This window comes from Chenopodium quinoa, unplaced genomic scaffold, assembly GCF_001683475.1.
Source record: "Chenopodium quinoa cultivar QQ74 unplaced genomic scaffold, ASM168347v1, whole genome shotgun sequence".
Classification (NCBI taxonomy): Eukaryota; Viridiplantae; Streptophyta; class Magnoliopsida; order Caryophyllales; family Amaranthaceae; genus Chenopodium; species Chenopodium quinoa.
The window spans coordinates 1,977,191-2,000,951 of NW_018744991.1; the positions used below are offsets into that span (position 1 = coordinate 1,977,191).

The 23,761-nt window shown below is 36.5% G+C and overlaps 3 protein-coding genes across 3 annotated transcripts; 2 read left to right on the forward strand and 1 right to left on the reverse strand.

Annotated features, from left to right (window-relative positions):
* LOC110706918 (serine/threonine-protein kinase HT1-like) lies at positions 1–4,263 on the forward strand. The gene is made up of 4 exons (XM_021884910.1): positions 1–205; positions 646–1,635; positions 2,254–2,709; positions 3,712–4,263. Exons 2-4 carry the CDS (start codon positions 898–900, stop codon positions 3,982–3,984), a joined length of 1,467 nt encoding a protein of 488 aa, XP_021740602.1. The 5' UTR covers positions 1–205; positions 646–897; the 3' UTR covers positions 3,985–4,263.
* A 6,251-nt stretch (positions 4,264–10,514) lies between these two features.
* LOC110706729 (transcription factor bHLH162-like) lies at positions 10,515–12,506 on the forward strand. The gene is made up of 3 exons (XM_021884685.1): positions 10,515–10,703; positions 11,350–11,670; positions 12,347–12,506. Exons 1-3 carry the CDS (start codon positions 10,569–10,571, stop codon positions 12,413–12,415), a joined length of 525 nt encoding a protein of 174 aa, XP_021740377.1. The 5' UTR covers positions 10,515–10,568; the 3' UTR covers positions 12,416–12,506.
* Positions 12,507–14,491: 1,985 nt separating this feature from the next.
* On the reverse strand, positions 14,492–15,484 carry LOC110706773 (uncharacterized mitochondrial protein AtMg00810-like). Its single transcript, XM_021884724.1, has 2 exons — positions 15,148–15,484; positions 14,492–14,964 (listed from the first exon to the last, which is right to left on the reverse strand). Exons 1-2 carry the CDS (start codon positions 15,482–15,484, stop codon positions 14,492–14,494), a joined length of 810 nt encoding a protein of 269 aa, XP_021740416.1.
* Positions 15,485–23,761: the final 8,277 nt, after the last annotated feature.

Below are 23,761 nucleotides of genomic sequence, written 5' to 3' on the forward strand. Positions count from 1 at the left end.
TATAAAGCTTTAAGGACACCTTGCTCATACTTTTCAGAATTTTGGGAGATTAATTTCTCCTTCATTCTCCTTGCTATGCCCCTCAAATGATAGATCCTGTCCTTCATCCTCTCTAATTATTGTTTGAAGAGGAGAGAGAAAATTTATATCTTTTGTCAAACTTCAAAAACATTATGCTTTTGACTTTCTCCTAACTACCCTTCTGGTATGTAATTCCTTTTGATTCATATTTTATTTTTGGTTCATTTTTGTTAATTTTTTTTTCTTAATCTCATTTATGGTTTCTGGGTCTTTCTTATTTTTTTTATATTAATAATACATTATTTGTTGTTGCTGTTGATGATGCTATTCTTCATTGATTTCTCGCAGTAATTTGCCATTTTTTATTGTTTAATTTTTTTGGGGTTGTTTATGATTTTTGATAATTTATCTTAATTATGTCTTTCTTTGTTTGTTTGATTGCTAATTTAGTCGTCTATAGCTGTCGTTTTCTGGGTTTTAATTGAATTGTTTATGCATCTTATCTGAGTTGGGATTTTAAAGGGCTTTTAGGAATGGTGTTATTTGACTTTTACTTTTGATTTTTCTTTGTGAAAGTTTTTTTCTTTTTGTGGGTGTGAAATGGTTTCTTGTCAATCATCGCAGGCTTAAGATTTCTGAAATTCGATTCGATTTTCGAAGATTAGTTGGTTTCTGGGTATTCAGAAATTCTGGGCTTGAAGCTCTATTTTGGTTTGTAAATACATAGTGTAATTAGGGTGATGGATGTGGTTTCGGGTTCCGGTGTTGATAGTCTGGGGTTTATGTTTTGATGGAGGAGTTTGTATATTTGGGTGCAAGTAATTTTTGATCATCACATTTTGTAGTTTATAAGGGTTTTGAATTCGTGGGAGGCCAATGGATGAAGAGTCTTCTTCCTGGATTAGGAGAGCTAAGTACTCGCACACCATCTGTCATCGACTTGATTCATCTAAATTGGCCTCCGTTCCATTAAGATTTCGTACAGTTGAAATTCCGAAATTTAAGCCTAAGGAGCCTGATACTGCCCCTGTACGCAAGGTTGGAGAGCCTTATCAGCCTCAGATTCAAAAGAATCCGTTGACAAATAAGCAAAGATCTGTATCACCTCTGCCGGAAACTATTGTTTCGGATACCTTTAAGGAAGCTCGGTTGGAGAAAAAGAGATCTTCTACACCTCTTCCGAGAAGGAAGGAGCCTGATAAGAAAACAATTGATTTTTCTTTTAGTTTTGATTCTCCAGACGGCAGGAAATCCAATGGGAGGAATACTAGTCCATTGAGGAATTTCTCTCCTATGAAAAGTTTCAGTAGATTGAAGCAGAAGAAGGATTCTGGTTGGGCAAAGTACTTTGATCATGGAGGGGGAAAAGTTACATCTGTAGAAGCTGCTGATGATTACATGGTCGATCTTTCACAATTGTTTCTTGGGCTTAGGTTTGCTCATGGAGCTCACAGTCGGCTTTACCATGGAATATACAAGGATGAACCTGTAGCTGTGAAAATTATCCGAATACCAGATGATGACGAAAATGGAAGCTTGGCTTCTCGTTTAGAGAAGCAGTTTAACCGAGAAGTTTCTCTTCTATCACGCCTCCACCATCCTAATGTAATTAAGGTAAACTTGCTTTGCTCCATTTGTCTCTTTATCGGGTAGGGGTTTCTTTGTAATACATGTATCTATGATCTTTGTTACATATTTTCCATTAGTTGCAGCTGATTCTTCTTGATCTAGTTAAATATTTCCTCCGTTCTAGTAATATTGCAACAACTGGACTTTTACACTATTCATCATGCTTGTTTGACTGCATATTATGATTTATACGTAAAGTAAAACAGTCATGTGGGGTGGTGTTAGATTCGTCTCGTAAAATACTTTCACAATATCATCTTTTTATAATTTTTACTCTTATATAATTATAGATATTTAGCATATAAAATGTGCTTTGGGATGCGTAATTTCATCCTAGTTGCAATATTTGTGGAACAGAGGAAGTATTGTTTATGTATGTTTTCATTGAGTTTTGTTCAATCTTTTCATCATCCACCATTGTCTGTTGGTGCTATTGGAGATAGATCTGTTTTGGTTGCTAAACTATATTACATTTGCAAACCATTTGCTATAATTTGTAATCTGTATCTCATATTGAAACTGTGGTGATGACATAATTGAGCTTCCTTTTTGTAATCATTATCAAACTCATACTTATCATATGTACTATTTTGTATGTTTCAGTTTGTGGCAGCGTGTAGGCAACCACCAGTATTTTGCATCGTTGCAGAATACTTGTCGGAGGGTTCTTTGAGGTCATATTTACATAAGCTTGAAAATGAAACACTTCCTTTACAGAAATTAATCCCTGTAGCGCTTGATATTGCTCGTGGAATGGATTATGTGCACTCACAAGGTGTCATTCATCGGGATCTCAAGCCTGAAAATGTTTTGATTGATCAATCATTTCACATGAAAATTGCTGATTTTGGGATTGCTTGTGAGGAAGTACATTGTGATCCTTTTGCTGATGATCCTGGAACATACCGCTGGATGGCTCCTGAGATGATTAGGCATAAGCCTTATGGAAGGAAAGTTGATGTATACAGCTTTGGACTAATGTTATGGGAAATGGTATCAGGAAACATTCCTTATGAGGACATGACCCCTATCCAGGCCGCTTATGCTGTTGTTAATAAGGTTGGTTTGTGTATGTCTTGTTTTTGTTTACTAGGACGTGGTTTTGGCTAGTATGTCTTTGCTTGAATATACAAATTTGCATGTCTTTAATATATCGGAATTTCTTTGGATGGATCAAAACCTGCCTATTTTGCACTTATCTACATGTAATTAATATTTAATTTATTTTATATTAAATGTCAATGGTAAGTTATCCTCTACCATGCCACGTTTCACTCTTAGTTCGGCTTCAAGTCCAATTATTACTTTACATTTAATAAATGTGTCTAATAAGAGTCAAACCAAAAGCTCTCATTAAAGGTGTGAAGAGCTTACTATCTATTCTACTACAATATTTGTGTTTATTAAACCACCTTAACGTTTAATATCTTGTATCCAAAGACGAGAGAAACTTTTCAATTAAATTAAGAAATTAAATGTATTTAAACAATGGGTAAACTTTTATGCACTCATAATTATTATTCATTATATATTCTCATATATATTAAATTTCATTTCTTATCAACAATTACGCCAATCTAACAATATTAACCTCATATTACCCGCATTGACCCGGAGCTTTGCCTAGTTTGAGATTAAGCTGTAAAATGGATGATTTTTAGTTTAGCTTTAGCTATAATCCCCTGTTGGGATTCAATTTTGAGTGGGTTCATTGTAATTTGAATGTACTAGGTTACAAGTCTCTAATGATTTTGTTAATTGTAGTTTGAATAGGTGCAAGCTTGTGCAAGTATAATAATTTTTTCCGGTTTTTTATCACGTCCCCTTGATTCAGGAAGCAAGTTATTTTGGTGTTTTACCAAATTCCAAGCTATCTTATACTTCTGACTGAGGAATTGAGGATAGTATCATTGTCTATTATGAAAGCATTTGATGATGATTGTTAGCTACGAGTATAAGTTAGCAGATTTGTTTACTAGAACTGTTTTCAGCGTTTTCAGTTTATTAAAATAAGATGCAAAATTAGCTACTATCTGACCCAAAAACCATCTGATATTGCAGAATTTGCGGCCTGCTTTCCCAAAGAGCTGTCCTCCTGCCATGAGAGCTTTGATTGAACAATGCTGGTCTGCACAGCCAGAGAAGAGGCCTGAGTTTTGGCAGGTTGTGAAAGTTCTTGAGCAGTTTGAATCTTCACTGGCCCATGATGGGACCTTGAAGTCGGTACAGAATTCTATTTTTCAAGATCATAAGAAGGGATTTCTTCATTGGATACAAAAGCTTGGTCCCCCTCATTCTCATTCTAAGTCAATGCCTAAACCCAAGTTCAATTGACTCTCCTTATGACCTTGCCTTTGTAGTTCAATCAGATTACCTTGTAATTAATAGGCTTATTTTTAGTCTCTGTTGGTTGTATTACTATTTCACATCTATGCAAGTGGAGTCAATAGAGTAGTGGGCATGCTGAGTTTGAACGCTTCTTATACACACTACATGCACAGCAATATGCATTTTGATATTGGAAAAGAGGTTGTTTTTGGTTGCAACATCGTTAGCTTTTGCGGGGCATAATTTCTGATGGCCTTTAAATATAGAATTTTATTTTCTTCTGAACTTTCTTTTCGTTGATTAGAACTTTAGTGATTGGCTGTCATTGTGAATGTTGAATCTCAAGAGGAAAGATATCTGGAAATATTATTGGATACACCCCCCTCTCTTTTTTACCCATGTTTGTGGATATTTAAACTCCATGCTTTACATTTGCCCATAAACATGAATTATGAAACCTTTGTCATCATAGAAGAGTTTTTTGAGTTTTGACAGGGGCTCTGTTTGTCTGTTTGTGTATATTTGAAATGTTTCATGTACTTGTGTGCATAAAGTTCTCATGCCATTAATGTTTGTTACATGAAATCATGTTTTTCAACTTGAATGTAAATTCACCATTGAAAGTAACTGGAGGAGAAGAATTTGTATCTAAAGGCTTCTGATGAGTGAACAACTGAACACCTGCTGCTTTAGCTTCCTGCATTTAAAGAGTCCTTGCATGTAATTGAATCAGGTACCCCTTTTTCTTTCTTTAAGAGATCTTTTGTGCTAATAGAACTCTTCTAATTTCTAAGCCTCTGATTTGTTCGTGTCTAAGATGTTTATTCGTTTTGTCATATATTCTGTTACTCCTGCAGACATTACTAGACTTTGCTCTGCCCGCCCAAGTTTATTCAGGCGAAATCTTAAAAAGGATGTGTGGGGGCTCAAAGCCTGCTAACAGTTTTATACCTTGGGCCTTAAAATTCTATTGCAAGTTATTCCATTGTCAGTTTTTATACATAAGGTCTTGATTTTTGTTTTCTTGGGAATGCAATCTGTTCTCCTTCATTGAAAGTTAATTGTTTGTTTGGGGGTGGGGGGACTGTTAGGCATCAACTATAGGGAGGGGTACTATTGGTAACTTAGCATAGTTTGTCTCGCTTGGAGAGAAAGCAAGTAGTTAGCTCTATAGATAGAAGAGATCAGTGAGAGGGAAGGCATGAAAATATTAATGAGTGTTCCATTTTATTTTAGTTGTAGTTGGAAGAAATATAAGTATCTTGGAAGGTTGAATATCTTACTTTTTTCTGCAATTCACACATCATCAATTCCAATTTATTATCTCCTTCTATTGTGTTTTTCTAGCTTAAATCCAGTTCATCACTAAAGATGTGATTTGACGCATGGTTAATTGCCTAATTGTTTTGTGTGTGTGAGAGAGAGAGAGAGAGAGAAGAGAGGGAGAGAGGTGTTGGGGGGGGGGGGGATGTGGTTAGATTACCAATGAACCAGACTTGTGAGCTGCTGCAAGCTATGCTTGAGTTCACGCTCAAATAGAGTCCTGCTTGAATCCATCTCCAACTCTTAGCTCCCTTGATGAGTCAACCAAGAGCCAGCTAATCTTGGCTAGCTACCTTAGTTATATGAGCATTTAAGGTTATTTTATTGGGTTTGTAGGGAGATCCAAAGGGTTGGATGTAGAAGGAAGTTATGCTCCACGGTCTTGGGTACCACCTGCTACAGAGTTCAGTAACTAAAGTAGTTGAAATCTGCTGAACATGTTACAATTGATTTATAAATATGCAACTAGTCTTCCTCAAGTGCCTGAAATTTTGTTCCATTAGATTATTACTGTAATCTTTCTGTTAGATATTGTTTCCACGAGGAGAATCCATGGTGTAATCTCATGTAAACCTGGCTTTAGCATTTTTCAAGTAATTCATTTCAATGGTGTTGCTTGCTGTTCTGACCAATGACAATTGATTTCCTGTATAAGTAATTCTTTTTTTGTTTTTTTTTTGGGCTTAAATCTGCTATTGCTGTTATTCTGAGCAGTGCTGACACCCTGAGCACAGACCGGTTTGTGCCGGTCCAGTTCTAGTAATATTGCTGTTTGTGTTGCTATAAGCTGCTGTGAAGCACTTCTTCTAACATTGTCGAAATAGAACAAATGCAGCCAATATTAGCTCTATAATCTGGCATATCATAACCCTAGCATGGAACTTTTTTGTGTCTTGATGCTGTTTGATTGCTTGCAGTGTGTTTCTTTTTACGTACTTCGTAATATAGATTATAGAATATATATTCATGTTAATTATATGAACTAGCAGAATCAAGTAGAGCTGCTAGGATTCCTCTGCACTTAGTTGTGTCCTGCCTCTGTAAGCATACATGGCTGGCATCTTTTGCTGATCTATTCCTTGAGCCTTTGACTATCTTCAAGACTATGGAGCTTATGCTATGTGGATTCTTAATTCTAGGAAGGCGGAACTTGTAGGTTATTCATCTGATTTTATCTCGTGGAATTAGTATTGCAAAGTGCCAGAGCTTTAAGTCTCTATTTGGGGCGTTTTTTTTTTTTGTGTGTGTGTGGGGGGGGGGGGGGGGGGGTGCGAAGGGGTGGCTGCGCCTAGAAGTTATATTTTATATTTAACCTTATTGTCTCAACAATAGTCTGTTTGAATGGTGTGATTCTTCTTTTTGGACATCTGAATGGTGATATTTTTATGGACTTATATCAAACACGCTCATAAATAGTTTATTTCGCGAAATTTTGTTGTATACGATGGTGACGAAGTTTTTTTTGGATAGAATGTGAAAAATAATTTAGGGTTTCCTTATATTATATAAGGAGGCATTGGGTGGACAATTAGAAGTGCTAAATATTGATTAATTAGCCTAGCCAATTCAACCCATTATGTAATCCATTTTTTGAGAGATTTTGTGAGATGGAGAGTGTTATATCTCCTTTTGTTATCTCTCTTGTTTATCCTCCATGAAAGCTAATAAGAATATACTATCCCTTACCCCGTGGACGTAGGTCTTGTTTGCCGAATTATGTATATCTTTGTGTTCATCTAATCTATTTTCTACTTTATTTCTCAAATTTATGTTTTATATATTATTGTCTATGTTCCGCACATATCAAACACATAACCTAAATCAATCGATCCTCATCTATTTCCTAACAAATTGGTGTCAAAGCCAGGTTATAGAAATTTTACGTTTAAGGTTTAATTTTTTGGAGTGTTTGATATTTTGTTTGACAACAAAATTCTGATTATGTTTTTTTGAGAAATATTTGGTTTGTCGATGTTTCGATTTATTGGTGTTTGAAGATGAAGTTATTCCAGATTTTGAAGGGGATAGTTTAGGAGACTATGGTGATGAATTTTTATGATCTTTGTGATCTTGACGGTAATTCGTTTATGTCTCGTTTGCTTTATGGTTATTGAAGACTTGATTATTGGCCATGGTTTCAAATTCTCAATGAACTTTTTTTTGTTGATTTTTTTTTTTTTTGGAGATGTTGATGAATTTGGGAAACCGTATTTAAGATTAGAGTTTCTTGGTTATTGATTGCTTTTGATTTAATTTGCAATCTTGATTATTATTGGATGTACAATGAAGGAAAAGTGCTCACCTTGTATCTATCGCGTGCTTAGGAGTTTTTGATGTATTTCCTAGAGACGTGTTTGATGAAAAGTGGTTTGTAGAGAGATGGGTCAATTTTGTATGCATATCCCAAGTATGCTTGACGTGTTGTGACATTATGCTCTCATTAGGCCGTATATTGGCATTACAAGATTGTGTGATCGGAGACACGCCGGTTCACATGTTATTGGTTTACCCATTGGATGTCTCTTATCTTTAGACTAGTGCTTAAATTATTTGTTTGAGGTGGAGTCCGTTCCTTCCAGGACTTCTTTGGTAATTTAATTTACGATATGGATAGATGCTTTCATGATTTTTTGGTTTTTGGTTTGTTGATAGATTTCAATTCAAGGTGGAGATTTGTTAAATATGACTTGAATTCTAGTATCGTATAATGGCAAATGGTCAACTTCAAACGCTCATATCTCTCAATCCAGAAGTGATCTTGAGATGATTCAAGTCGGAGGTGATAGCTTGTTTCAAGATCTTTCCAACGATAGGTCATATGCTCAACTCCAATCAGAAACGAGAAAGTTATGACTGTTTTACAGAAACCTGACGAAGCTGGAAAATTGCGACGAGCGGGCGAGTTATAGCTCTAGGCAAGTGAGCTATAGCTCGGTCCTATGAAGACTTGCGGCAAGGTTTAGCTAGCTGCCAAGCTATAGCTCAGTAGTTCGGTTCTTCAAGGATAATTTATGGGATATTTCCTAAAATTATATCTTTTCTTTGACGGCTATTTGAGTATTCCTTGGGGAATAATTTAGGGTTTCTTTAGGGTTTCCTTATGTTATATAAGGAGGCATTGGGTGGACAATTAGAAGTGCTAAATATTGATTAATTAGCCTAGCCAATTCAAGTCGTCATGTAATCCACTTTTTGAGAGATTTTGTGAGATGGAGAGTGTTGTATCTCCTTTTGTTATCTCTTTTGTTTATCCTCCATGAAAGCTAAGCTAATAAGAATATACTATCCCTTATCCCGTGGACGTAGGTCTTGTTTACCGAACCACGTATATATGTGTGTTCATCTAATCTATTTTCTACTTTATTTCTCAAATTTATGTTTTATATATTGTTGTCTATATTCTACGCATATCAAACACATAACCTAAATCAATTGATCCTCATCTATTTCCTAACAGTTATAAGACTTATAACTCTAAGGCACTTATATAATTACTAATGTTTGGCTAACACCTAAAATAAAACTTAAGATGCTAAAAAATTTAAGCTCCTTAAACAATTAATTTTATTAAACAACGTAACTAGCTATTACCTTTTTTTATTATCTTTTTGTAGGATCTAACTAGCTCGGTGTTGACCAACTGGGCATGGGCTAATTAATTCAACATGCGGGGTGCTTATACCGAACATGAAATAGCAGACCTACATCAATTAAATGTTTCCTCTAGGAGTTCTTCCTTGAGAGAAATTTTCTAGCCTTCATGGTCAGAATTTTTTAATTTTTATTAAAGTTTTCCTTCACTCTTCTCCCTTTTTTCTTTTTTTTATTTCATCTCTTTTTTTTCCTCATCTCAGTTTTTGTGAATCTTTGTAGGGGCTTCTATTGGTTCTGTTGTGTTTAATTTTTTTGTTTGTTCGTTTGGTGAGGATTGAAGATTTAGGCCAGGGTTTCATAATCTCCATAAATATCTAGAGGACCACTACATGATGAGTATTTTTCACCCAAACGACTATGTATCAGTGGATTTCAAGCTAAATTCATTCTAACTCACATATTTTATTGCTTTAGATGAAGTCATTTTATTAGGGCGATAGATAATCAAATCTGCGATGTAATTAGTTCTACGATGTTATGCTTTATTCTTGCTCTTTTTAATAATGGTTAGGTGGTTTATAGCTTGCTAAGTGACTGATGATATACTTTATCAAATCAATGATAGATATAGTTCTTTCACACTGCATGGTATGTGGTTTTTGTTAATCAGTAGTTCAATTATTATCTATTTAAATGTGTTTAAATTAGATTATTTTGTTGTCGATTAGTATGTGATCAGTAGTACCCTAAGCTACCGATATTAAAATCCTGGCTTCGACACTGATGATGATGTAGTCCAAAGTCCAAGATCTTGTACATTTCAAATGATAGAACCTCCTAGGCTCCTACTGTTGAGTGACCTCTAGCATAACCGTCCAAATATACGTACATAAATGAGCACATACATACGTTACTTAAGCATGCACACATTCACTCAGTCAAACAATTTCTAATTTATGTCAATTCAATTATTAATAACCAATCATCATTCATTCATCTGAGTCAATGGAAGGAAGTTTAAGTTTGACCATAATAGAAATTAGTTCCCATGTACTAATTCTAAGAATTAAAGTTCCTTGGACGTCCCCATGGATAGTAGAACATCCAACATTAAGTTGTTATTTCGGCTATATATGTTGAATAACGTTAATGTAATCCAAGGAGACCACAAGAAATTATCCCTATTAATTTAAGTGTGAAACATAAACTATTACCCTTTTAACTTGTTCCCATTATGTCTGTTATATCTTGATGTTTACTTATAGTACGTACTTTCCTTGTTGTTATGTGAAAACTACAATTATATAAATATATTATATAATATAGTTTTTATATATTTCGTCACATGATGATGCATATATATATAGTCAAGCGTCGTCAACAAAGATTTGTCAAAAGCAGGAATATATGCGCAACCCCACACCCTTAACCTTTTTGGACCTTAAACTTTTGCTTTGTTAATTTATTCTCTCTATTATAAGGTAATTACTCCCTTCATACTACTAGCGTAATATATATATTAATACTTTTTTTGGTCATTTCTGCCCTTTTATTTTCTTATAAATACCTAGTTATTGTAGTGACATGAATTAAACAACATACACTCACTTTAGGTATTAAGTGATCTATTACTCAGTGTTAGCATTTTGTTGCAAACTAGCTCATCAATAACCATGAAAAGATCCTCTAACTCTTCTTCATCCAAAAGAGATAGGAAAACCATCGAGAAAGAGCGTAGAAACCAAATGAAGAACCTTTGTTCCCAACTCAACTCCCTTGTCCCTCATGATCCTTCCTCCTATCCAAGGGTCTCTATCTCAATCGATCTTTTATTTTTAATGCATTTTACGTTATTAGTATTGCATTATACTATATTGTGCATCATAATACTACATACCTCAGTTTAAATTTAGTTACAGTCATCACTAGTCTAGCTAAATTATACTATATATATGACGCAAGAATTAATTCTAGACGCGAGAGTCTCACATATATCTTCAAAACCCTAACCTCCACCCTGTGAGAGGTGGGAGATAAAGCGTAGTTCAATTATATCATTAACCTAGTCTAGTCTAGAGTTGTGGAAATAACTATTAAGATACATTTTAGAGTAACAATATATTTTAGCGTTATATAATTTGAAGATAGAAACGTTCGAAATTAAATCAAGTTTTTCATTATTTTTTGCATGCTCTAGCTTCAAAACCCTACCTTTATCTTCTGAAAGGTGGGAGGTTTGTACTTGAGATCGGTCGGTTAAAAAAAATAAAATTATTTGATGATGTACTACTAATTAAATAATTCACTCTTACCACAACAAAATGGTGCTACAAATTAAGAACAAAGAATTATTTGGCTCTTTCTTAATTATTTATGATCAATATAATATTTACTAGTACTATGTTTATATAAATAGTGGAGATTAATAATGGTATATGTATATGAATTATGCAGGCGGTTCCTGATCAAATTGGAGACGCGACAAACTACATAAGGCAGCTGCAAGAGAACGTGGAAAATTTGAGGCAAACTAGGGATGAGCTGCAGGGTGCCGGAGGGTCTAGTAGCAGTAGAGGGGGCTACTCCACGAATTCGCCGGTCCAAATAGAAGTGACTGTTAATGGGAGTGCCATAGAGGTGACTTTGGTAACTGGATTGGAGTGCCAGTTTGTATTCACTGAGGCACTCCGAATTCTGCATGAGGAAAATGTTGAAGTTGTGAATGCAAGTTATTCTGTTGCTGAAAACATTGTCTTTCACACCATCCATGCACAGGTATATACGTAGTTTATTATTTTAATTTATAACAACGAATACACAATTATTATAAATACTTGTGTATGTACTATGATTTCAAGATAGAAAAAATATGTGAGAAAATTAGGGATGAGGGTTAATTAAATAAATAAGTAGGGTATTTTGTTAAAAAAATAAATAAATAAATAAATAAATTCTAAAACGTCACTTAATGATTTCTAAATATGTTTTGTTCAATTAGTTACCTTGGTTTCTTAGTATAGTCCGATCAGGGCATGGCCTAGCTTGCTAACTGATTTTTTTTTGAAGCAAGCTTTGCTAACTGATTTTGACTAAATTAAAATTAGGTTTACTAATTAAAAAAGTATTTTTTAACAGATTGATTTTCTTGCCGATTAAAATTCATTATTTTTTTAATAATATTTGCATAACAAAACTATTTTTGTTTACGATTGAATGTCACTCAATTGGAAACAACCTTGATTGATTCTTAACAATTAACAGTTAAAGCGGATGGATGATTAAAAAAATAAAATAAAAATCCCTAATTTGACTGGTTTTTGTTACAAAACCTATATTATGAAACAATTACTACATACCTTGTACGTATACAAAACCAGATTGGAATATATATATTGAAACTTGAAAAGAAAAAAAAAATAAAAATTAACATTGGTTTTATAATCTTTTGTAGTTGGGTGAAGCTGCATCAAGCAATGCCGTTGCAAGGATTACTCAGAGGTTGAAGAACTTTGAGCTCTAAGTGTTGGGGTTTGGATATATGCTGATTTACCTAGGCATGATGAAAGTTCATGACCTGGGATCCATAATAATATATGGGTTTTATAAGTAATGTCGATCATTAGATCTTGATATAATAATTTCAAGTCGTTCTTATATGTTTTACATGATGATGGATATCATCTATCTACTAATATAAGCTAGTGATTGTCTTGTATTATTGTTATGTTTCTGATTCGACGTAATCAGCCTATGTAATATATGAAAAGCTTGTCGTTCGTGAGAACTTTGTATGGTTAATCATGTGCCTTAATAGCATTGTCTCATGTTTTTATAGTATTTGGAAGCAATGTTATCTTCATGCATGTTATTGAGTGCACACAAGATACCAAATCATTGTTACTTCACCTATGGATTAATTATCTTCATTTGACAAGTCGAATTTAGGCGTGTGGTTAGTTGTTGCAGACTTGCAATAGGTTTGTGACAACCAGTACATAAACCTTTGTCACATCCATGAGCATGAGACAATATGTGTCTATAATATTCCCTACTCAACTACATTAACCTCTTCTTGTATCATATCATGTCCCGGTCTGATAAGTACGCAAGAGTTATTAGATTGTCGCTCCAAAGTAGTACACCACATCGCCTGATGATACTCCATAGCTAGCTAATGATTCAAGTATGTATATATATATATATATATATATATATATATATATATATATATATATATTGGAACAAAGGGACTCTTAGCTTATTAATGAAAATTTTGGTGATGGGATTGGTATGCAGAAGTGATGAAAAAGGTGTATGTAATAAAACAATGGTAGAGTCACTAATTAATTAGGCCTTAGTAGCTTGGGGTTATAAGTTGTGGTGCTTAATTGGGACAAGCTAAGTCAAGATCGAATAAAAATGGAGTTGGTACTATATGATGATACACGAGGACGGTTTAAAAGTATTAAGCAAAAAACTATGTTGATCTAAAATAACTCTGAATAATACACTAAGACAAACATAAGCCATTGAAAATTTCGACTTCAGAAAAATCCAGCTGCTTCTCCTTTTGCCTTGGATCATAGCTCACTGAAGTACACAACTTATCTTTGTTATCTAGTGTTAAGAGCACTACAAAAGTAGATAATAGATGGTATATATATGTGAAGATGTTTGAGAAGCTCTTTGTTATATATTGACGCCATGAATGGTTGGAGACGCGCGCATTGGTGTGGGGAGAGTGCGGTGGGCAGCTATGGGGTTGTGTAGAGAAGGATAAGAGGTGAAGGTTAGTTGGATGTAGGCGGGAGAAAAGCAATGACATAAATTTCATTATGATCTTCAAATTACTGACGGCCATGGTAGTCGGTGAAAATTAGAGAAAAAAAAATTTTAAAAAGTAGTTGTAAATTTTTTATAGACAACAGTATTATAGACTGTTTACCTACGGCTTTGAATTGTTGGTAGGTAAAGACGCTTCTTCTGGCAGTACGTGAAAAAGGTGGATAAAAGAAGTGAAAATGTATACGCATTAAAATAAGGTGGATAAAATAAAAAAGAAAGAGTAGAAACATGTATGTAAAAAGATGTAAATTATATATTTTGATTAAGGGGAAACTTGTATAAACTACACGTAGTACCAGGAATTTAATCCACACATTCTCAATTTAACATTTTAAAGTAGTTTTGCCTTTATTTTTGACAATCGGACATCATAAATTTAAATAATTTTCTCACCTTCAATTATCTTTCTTCAATTTAAGATTAGTTCTCAAACACACTATTCGTATACATACTTTTAAAATAATCTAAAAAAACTAATTATATGTATACCATTTGGATTGTAAGGTTAACTTCGTTGGAAGGCTTAAACTTTATTGATTAATTAAAAATACTCTGTAGAATCTTAAATGAGGCAGTGAAGTAGGTAAGCATAGCTAGTGAAAGATAAACTAATACTTTGTCACGAATTAATTTTCCGTAGTTGTATTAGAGTATGAACAGGTATATATATAAAACCTATCAGAGAAACTAGGGCTCTATTATATTAGCCCGTACACTATACATTATATACGGGCCTTACACCCCCCCCCCCTCAAGTTGGAGCATGCAAATCACAAATGCCCAACTTGCCAAGCAAATACAAGAATTGGTTTTTACTCAATGCCTTAGTGAAAATATATGCTAGTTGATCCGTTGTTGGTACATACGACGGACTAATGACCCCTTCCTGAATTGCATCCCGAACATAATGACAATCAACCTCGATATATTTAGTGCGTTCATGGAAGACAGGATTCTGCGCAATATACAACGCAGATTGACTATCACAAAACAAGCTCATCGCACGCGGATGCAAAACTCCCAAACTGTAGAGTAGAGACTTCAACCATTTTAACTCATCAGTAACTTTAGACATCGAGCGATACTCTGCCTCTGCAAAAGACTTAGAAACAGTATGTTGCTTCTTAGTCTTCCAAGAAATAGGGGAACCACCAAGAAATACCAACCAGCCAAAAATCGATCGTCTCGTCAAAGGGCAACTAGCCCAATCCGAGTCACAGCAACCTGTCAAATGTAAATTGCAGTCTGAACTCAGAAGGATTCCTTGACCCGGACAACCTTTCAAATAGCGAACCGTACGAAGGGCCGCCTCCCAATGATCTTGTCAAGGTTGTTGCATAAATTGAGACAAGATATGCACTGCATAGGCCAAGTCAGGTATAGTAAAAGACAAATAAATCAAGTGACCCACAATACGGCGATACATTTCGGGGTCTGCAATAAGAGGAGTCTCCGATTTAGCCAGAGTATGATTTTGCTCAATAGGAGTACCTGCTGGTCGTGCCCCTAGCAAACCAGACTCTGCAACAATATCAAGAGTATATTTCAATTGACATAAAAATATGCCTTCCGGGCTCCGAGCAACCTCAATACCAAGAAAGTATTTCAGCACTCCCACATCTTTCATATGAAAACAGTCACTCAAATATGATTTGAACGTTGAAATTGCAGAAGAATCATTCCCAGAAATTATTAAATCATCAACATACACCAGAACACTAAGATGAATAGCCCCATGATTCATAGTAAAGAGAAAGTAGTCAGAGTACGATTGCGAAAATCCGTACCTTTTCAGAGAGGAGGCCAATTTTGAGAATCAACAACGAGGTACCTGCCGTAGTCCATATAAAGATTTCTGAAGACGGCACACCAGACCATATTGAGGACCATGAAACCCAGGAGGAGGTCTCATATAAACCTCCTCATCCATATCGCCATGTAGAAAAGCATTGTGAACATCCATTTGGTGTAACTCCCAATTTTTCGCAGCGGCAACAGCAAGAATCGCACGAATAGTAACCATTTTAGCAACAGGAGCAAATGTCTCGTTATAATTGATACCCTCAACCTGATGGTTACCAAAGATCACGAGACGAGCCTTTAGTCTTTCAACCGAGCCATCTGAGTTAAGCTTAACCTTGTACACTCATCGGCATCCAAGAGCTTTCTTACCCGGAGGTAATTTCTCCATGACCCACGTACCATTATTTTCCAAGGAATCTGCCTCGCCTCCCTCCACCCCGCATCTTGCATAGCTTCCTTGAAATTACGCGGCTCAACCACCTTCTCAACCGTTGCAATAAATACACGGTGTGGCACAAAAAATTTATCACAATTCACAAAATGTGCTAAAGGATAGGGAGTACCTGAGGAGCATGAAGTAGACGATGAACGTGGAGAGATAGATGGACCGGGTAGAGAAACAGTATGGGCCACATAATCACGGTGCCATCTTGGAGGGTACCTTAGACGTTGACCACGTCCCAAATCAAGAGGAGAGGAGCTTGGAACCGCCCTTGGGTTGCTGACCGTAGCACCATCAATACCAGCAGCAGTAGGCGCCACAGGTGGGTCGCGGTCAGCACTGGGCTCCGCAGGTGGCTGCGGTCCAGGCTGCCAGCAACAACAATAGAGGAAGCAGCAGAAGGGGTAGCAGCAGGAGATGCGGGTGAGTCAAGCACGGTGCCTTCACTGCTATCCTGTGAAGCCAGCTCGTTTGAGGTGTCACCTACCTCAAGAACATGTTCAAGATCATCCAAGAAATCGAAGTTAACTCCACCAACAACATTAGGCATTTCGTCGACACTTACATGAGAATGTGTGAAGTCACTACTAGCCACAAATGGGAATTCATTTTCATGAAATTTAACATCACGAGAAACAAATATATCACCCGTGTCTAAGTCGTACAACTTCCAACCTTCTTACCATGAAAATAGCCCACAAATACACACTTTCGACTTCGAGGAGCAAATTTGTCACCCTTAGATTTTTTATTATGAGCAAAACAGAGACACCCAAACACCCGTAATTCATCAAAATTTGGTTGTTTGTCGAAAATAATTTCAAATGGGGTTTTATTGGATAACAAGCGGGATGGAGTGCGATTAATCAAATAAACCGCCCCAAGGACACATTCCCCCCAAAGAGTAATTGGAAAATTGCCTTGGAACATCAAAGCCCTACTAACATTTAGAATATGTTGGTGTTTACGCTCTACGCGACCATTTTGTTGAGGTGTACCAACACAAGAAGTTTGAAAAGAATGCCATGTTCATTAAAATAGGTTAACATGTGTTTGAACTCCGTACCATTATCACTCCGTACGCATTTCACAGTAACATCAAATTGACATTTTATCATGGCAAAGAAAGAACAGAAAGAAGAATAAACTTCATTTTTGTCAGTTAACAGATAGACCCAAACACCTCTAGAATAATCATCAACAATAGTAAAAAAATAGTGAGCACCACAAGTAGAAGGTGTCTTATACGAACCCCATAAATCACAATGTAGCATTTCAAAAATTCGACTAGCTCTACTATTACTATCAGGGAAACTATCCCGTGATTGTTTAGCTTGGGGACAAATTTCAGAAGCCTTATTCAAAAATTTTCTACTAAAACTAGCACTAATAGCAGGCACTAACTTGACAATATTGTCTGACAAATGTCCCAAACGACGATGCCACAACTCAAATGTAAAAACCTCTGTGTTCGTCACCGCACATACTGTAGGAATTCGCCGGAAGTAGTAGAGTCCATCTATCCGTTCACCGGCTCCAATCAGGCTCCCCGAGCGTTGGTCCTGTATAACACATAAAGAGTCAGTGAATCGGACAAAACAATGTGAATCATCAATCATTTTTGACACCGATTTATTAAGTTGCAATTTAATTTCGAAACAAATAAAACATTTTCAAGGATAATGCCATCCGCCAGACACACTCGACCCTTCTTTGTAGCCATAGCATGAGCACCATCCGGAAGCCCGACGGGACATGGAGTTATAGAGGTCACATCCAACAGACAAGAGTCATCATCAGTAACATGATGAGAGGCCCCAGTGTCGACTATCCAAGACAAGGAAAAATACTCACCGGTCATCTTATCATGTTCACTACAAGAAAACAGCTAGATTCCGACGGAAATTTTCCGTCGGAAACATAGGAAATTCCGTCGGAATCAGGCTTTCCGACGGAATTCCGTCGGATTTAGTTTGTCGCAACAGCCTTTGTCGAAAATTCGACCTTTTCCGTCGGAAGCCGTTATTCCGACGGATCTAATTCTGTCGGCACTGTTTTTCACTTTATTTGGAATTCTGTCGCAAATTTTCGACGGAAATTTCCATCGGTGGTGGGTAGGTTTCCGACGGAATTTTCCGTCGGAAGAGGTATATTTCGACGGAATTTTCCGTCGAAAAAGGTATATTCCGACTGAAAATTCCGTCGGAAAAGTCAATAAAATAAAATAAAATAAAATAAAATAAAAAAACAGACCCACCCCCACCCCACCTGCCCAGACCACCCCCACCCACACCCACACCCAGCGCCACCCCCTACCACCTGCCCCCTGACTACCCCCTACCCACCCACACCACCACCAGCCCACCCCACACACACCACCAGCCCACCCCCTGCCCCCTGCCCCTCTGACTACCCCCTTACCCACCCACACCGCCACCAGCCCACCCCACCCCCTGCCCCCTGCCCCTACCCCCTGACTACCCGCCACCCCCACACCACCACCACCTACAAAAAACGCAAAAAAAAAACCGAATAACCCAAAAAAATCCAAACAAAAACAAATTCATCCATAGAAACGCAAAAAAAACAAGCGAATTAATCGAAAAATTAAACAACGAAATTCAAAAATTAAACATCCGAAAAAAACCCAAATAAACAAAATTATATCAACACAATTTAATTAAAAAAAATACCGAAATTCATAACATCGAAAATTAAACAACGAAAATCAAAAAAATTATATAATTACACAATTACAATTACATAAAAAATTCAAAGATCTACAAAAACCTAAGATCTACACTCACACCTAAGCTGTTTTGGCTAGTACATGCGGCTGCCGGCGATTTCGATTGTCGATGACGTGTGGCCGGCCGTTGATTGTTGTTGTTGTTTTAAAAGAGATCGATCTACAAGTGGGGAAACGAAAACGAAACGAAAAAGAAAAGAAAGAGGGGAAGAGGAAAAAGAAACAGCGAAGAGGAGAGGAAGGAGAAAGAGGGGAAGAGGAAAGAGGAGTTGCGCCGAGGAACGAGAGCATGGAGAAGGCTGGAAAGGAAGGAGAAAGAGGAGAAGAGGAAAGAAGAGAGGAGAGAGAAAGAGAAGGGAGGCGGGGAGAGGAGGGTCGGAATGTCCATATATTCCGACGGATGTTTATTCCGTAGGAAATCCGTCGGAAATTTCCGACGGAATATAAATCCGCCGGAATATATAGGATTTCCAACAGAATTTGGTGTCCGTCGGAATCTGGCCTTTTTCTTGTAGTGGTTGCCTATTATTAACCATATTCAACAACAGACGAACATGCTCGGGTTGGAGTTCGGATAAAGCCGAAAGAGTGTCTGGAGAAGGCACCGACGAGGCAACACCAAGTGGGCTGCCCACGGTATGTGCTCTGACCGTGGACTTGTTGTGTTCCATAGCAGGCGAGGCAGAGAGCCCAGTAGTAGCAGCTGACCTGCTACCAGGCATAGAGGTAGCTTGTCCAAAAGAAGCACCTCCCCCTTTTTTACCATATTTGTCCAGCCACCATTGGGGGTAGCCATGAAGCATAAAACAGCCAGAGGTGTCATGGCCAGCCCGTTTACAATGAGAGCAGAAGAGGCGCGATTTGTCAATGCGAGGCGTCGACTGAGATGACTTTCGGTCAGGAGGAAGAGCAAACACATGGGCTTCATCCTTGGACGTTAGGGCCTTCACTTGAGCAATACCTCGAGATCGTTCCTCCTGAAGAAACAATTGTAAAACACGATCAAGAGTAGGGTCAGGTTGCTGAGAAAGAAGATTCGTGCGAACCACAGCGTAGCGATCATCATCAACACCAATTAAAAACTGATGCAATTTTTCTTCCTCCTTATCAACCTCATACTTGGCAGCCACGTTACAAGTACACAAACCGCATTCGCACCCATGGGGAGGTTTAAGGCGATTGAGATCATCAAACAACCCCATCAAGGTGTTATAATAGTCCTCGATGCTCATGGTGGGTGATTGCTTACAACCAGTAATAGCCGCGCGAAGTTGTTGCAAACGCGGGCCATTAGCTTCACAGAAGCGCTTCTCCAAGTACACCCATAGCTTATGTGCTTCTTCAAAATAAGGCATGGAGGCTGCTAATTTCAGGTCAATTGCTTTCAATATCCAAGAAACCAGCATCGAATTGACGGTTTCCCAATCCAACAACTTCATCTTCTCGGTTGGTTTGGAGATGGAACCATCAACAAACCCGAATTTTCGCCGAGATTTCAACGATAAGGTAATAGCCCTAGACCATGCCAAATAATTATCACCCTTCAAGAACACGTGAGTAATCAAATTTCTAGGTTGATCACCAGAACCAAGATAAAAAGGAGAGGAGGGATCAATCTTATCAGCCATGCATATGATCGATCACGCAATAGAGAAATTAGAGTGTTAAAAAAATTTAGTGAGGTAGAGATTGTAGAGATGGTAGAGATTGTGTTTTAGGGTTTAGAGTATAGAGAGAGTATAGAGGCTCTGATACCATGTCACGAATTAATTTTCCGTAGTTGTATTAGAGTATGAATAGGTATATATATACAACCTATCATAGAAACTAGGGCTCTATTATATTAGCCCGTACACTATACATTATATACGGGCCTAACATACTTCCTCTGTTTTTTTATAGTTGCAACACTTCTCTTTTCACGCTTGTCGATACATGATTTCAATCGTTAATATCTTTATTATTAATATGTAAAAATTGTAAACATTTGATATTAAAATAGTATAAATCGAGACGAATTTAACAAGATTTCACATGACTATATTTTTTCATAGCTATAAATAATTAAAGGTAGTCAAAGTGGAATACATGAATAGTGTAAAAGTCAAATTGTTGTAACTATAAAAGAAAAAGGAGGAAGTATGAATGTATTAAGATTAAATCTTGTTTTTGAGAATAATTATTATTATATTTTCATCACATACATGTACTTAAGGTGCTAACTAAATAAGTAGACTACAAGAGAGAAGGCACGTCAATAAATTTGGCAAGAATTAATCATATTAAAAGACAGGAATAAAGGAAGATACGTCATCATCAAATTTGGCAAAAAAAATATTGTTACACCAATTTGGCTAATGACAAACATCAACCCAGGAATAGAGGAAGATACGTGTAAGGTGTTGATGAAAAGCATTAATGAATATGCTTCCAATATGACAAACTGTCAAAACTCAGCACATGGATTTTTTATTTTTTAATTTGGTAGTGATAGTGAAATAGATCTAGATCAGACTCCATTCAAATTACTCCCTCTGTACTTTAACTAAAGTGTATATAATCGCGATTTATATAATAAACTTGAATTATTATAAATTGATTCTAATAACAGCTTTGGTCGGTTCGCTGCTAATAATCCCACTTTTTGATTATTATCCAATAATTCCATTTTTAGGGGGCATTCTCTTCTAATGGTCCCTAACCTGTTGGTAACCGGTATAATAGATTAACATGCAACATGTCACTTTGTGATTCGTCAAAATATTTTTTTTTATTTTTTTTTTTAAAAATTTAAAAAATTATTTTTTTTCCCTTTCCTTCTTCCTTATCGTTTTTTAAAAAAAAAATTAAAAAATTAATTTTTTTTCTTACCTCCTGGTGGCCAAGGAATTTATTAGAAAAAAAAAAAAAACTTACCCAAATAACAAGTTACCGGTCATAAGGGACCATTAGAAATGAATACCCCTTGAAGGTGAAATTATTAAATATTAATCAAAAGGTGTGATAATTAGCAGCGAACCGGTTAAAGATGAGATTATTAAAATCAATTTCCTATATAAGAAAAAGAAACTACAACTAATTAAAACTTTAGAGCAGCCAAAACACCTTTAATTTGACTGTACTTGGTACATAATAATGGTTCAAAAGGTCTCAGATGAATTGCCACATAGAATTGAAGGCACTATCTTCATCACGTACCATAAAGCTAGCCACCAAGCCTTTTTCTTGTCATTGCATGGCTAACCAGCTACCAGCCTGTGAAACCATATCTTATACATGTATGTACCTAGGCTATGATATCCTATCATTTAATTTTGTGCTTGGGGCTTAAACCAACTTAGCCACATTAATTTTGACATTATTTTTAATCAACTTATAATAATTCTCATGAGGTAGATAAATGATCTGCTAGTTGGGTATATCGGGACAGATTAATTGACCTCCTTATTTCACAAACAAATTGAAGGAGCATAATTTCACCATAAATCATCTACATCATTAAATTGGGTCAAGTAATAAATGGAATAAAGGATTGTAATTTAAGGTATGCATTAGCAGATTCACAATATGGGTATATCGGGACCAATAAATTGACCCCCTTATTGTCCCTTTTTTTTCTTTTTTTTTTTTTTATTTTAAAATGGACCTTATTGTCTCTTTTAAATACTTATAATTAAGTTTTTTAGAATTCGTCAATAAATTTTTTGTCGTAATATATAAGTGTGAACCTTAGCATTTACTACATGTGTCTTTGAATATAACATAATTCAACCATTGTAAATGTGTTCCCATTATACATACATACATCTATATAAGTATCTTGGTGATACAAACTAGCTACACTTATTATTTCACAAACTATTGCGTCAGTCCAGCCTGATCAAATGTTTCGTCAGTCCAGCAGATTTTTGCTTTATATCAATTATCGCTCCCATCGGCGGCGTTGTTATTGGCGGTGGTATCCTTGACGGCGAGAAACTCGTTGATTGTTGATTATATTTGTCCATGGTTTATGCTTGAATTGACTTGATAATTGTGTGACATTCTCGGATATTTTGAAAATGCCCAAAAAAATCGATTTAGGGCTTTCATGTGTGATGTATAATTGTTGAAATTGATTGTCCAATGTGATTGTATGTTGAATTGTGAGCGTTTTGATAACAAATTCATGTATTTTGGTTGAGAAACGAGCGTGTTATTTATACCCATGAGCACTACTAGAAAACAGCCAATCAACGACGGAAAAAATCCGTCGGAAAACCCTGAAATTCCGTCGAAAATGCCCATTTCCGAAGGAATTCCGTCAGAAGGCACCGTCGCATTACCTTTTGTAGGAATTTCGCGATCTTCCGAGGGAAATTCCGTCGGAACGGTCCATTCCGACGGAATTTCCGACGGATTTATGGTTGTCAGAGTCAAGTTTGACTTAATTGGAAATTTTGTCGCAAAGTTCCGACGGAACTGTTTCCGTCGTTATACTTTACCTTCCGATGGAATAGTCCATTGGAAACTTCCGACGGATTTTCAGTCGGAACCTGTCGGAAAAAAAAAATAAAAAAAAAGGAAAAAACCTACCTCGCCCTCACCCACCTTAACCCACCTAACCCTAACCCACCAGATCCACCACCTTAACCCACCACCGTAACCCACCAAAACCCTCTAACCCAAACCCTAACCCACCACGCCTAACCACACCCTTAACCCACCACCGCCTTAACCACCATGTCTAACCACACCCTAACCCACCACTGCCTAAGCACCACGCCTAACCACACCCTAACCACCCACGCCTAACCACACCCTTAACCCACCACCGCCAATAATCCGGTTTACCCCACCATAACCCACCAACCCGAACCCACCTCACCACCCACCAAAAAAACCCCTAACCCGTGAAAAAAAAATTAAACAAAATTCATAACATAAAATAAAAAACAGAAATTAAAAATTAAATAAATAGATCTAAAATCAACACAATTCAAAATTTAACAAAAATATACATTGAAATTTGACAATTCGAAATTTAG

Coding starts and splice junctions, on each gene's coding strand:
- LOC110706773 (XM_021884724.1), bottom strand. CDS start 15,484: ATGAATCATGGGGCTATTCATCTTAGTGTTCTGGTGTATGTTGATGAT. Junction 14,965..15,147: donor AATGTATCGCCGTATTGTGG/GTCACTTGATTT, acceptor TACATTTGACAG/GTTGCTGTGACTCGGATTGG.
- LOC110706729 (XM_021884685.1), top strand. CDS start 10,569: ATGAAAAGATCCTCTAACTCTTCTTCATCCAAAAGAGATAGGAAAACC. Junction 10,704..11,349: donor ATCCTTCCTCCTATCCAAGG/GTCTCTATCTCA, acceptor TGAATTATGCAG/GCGGTTCCTGATCAAATTGG. Junction 11,671..12,346: donor TTCACACCATCCATGCACAG/GTATATACGTAG, acceptor AATCTTTTGTAG/TTGGGTGAAGCTGCATCAAG.
- LOC110706918 (XM_021884910.1), top strand. CDS start 898: ATGGATGAAGAGTCTTCTTCCTGGATTAGGAGAGCTAAGTACTCGCAC. Junction 1,636..2,253: donor ACCATCCTAATGTAATTAAG/GTAAACTTGCTT, acceptor TGTATGTTTCAG/TTTGTGGCAGCGTGTAGGCA. Junction 2,710..3,711: donor CTTATGCTGTTGTTAATAAG/GTTGGTTTGTGT, acceptor CTGATATTGCAG/AATTTGCGGCCTGCTTTCCC.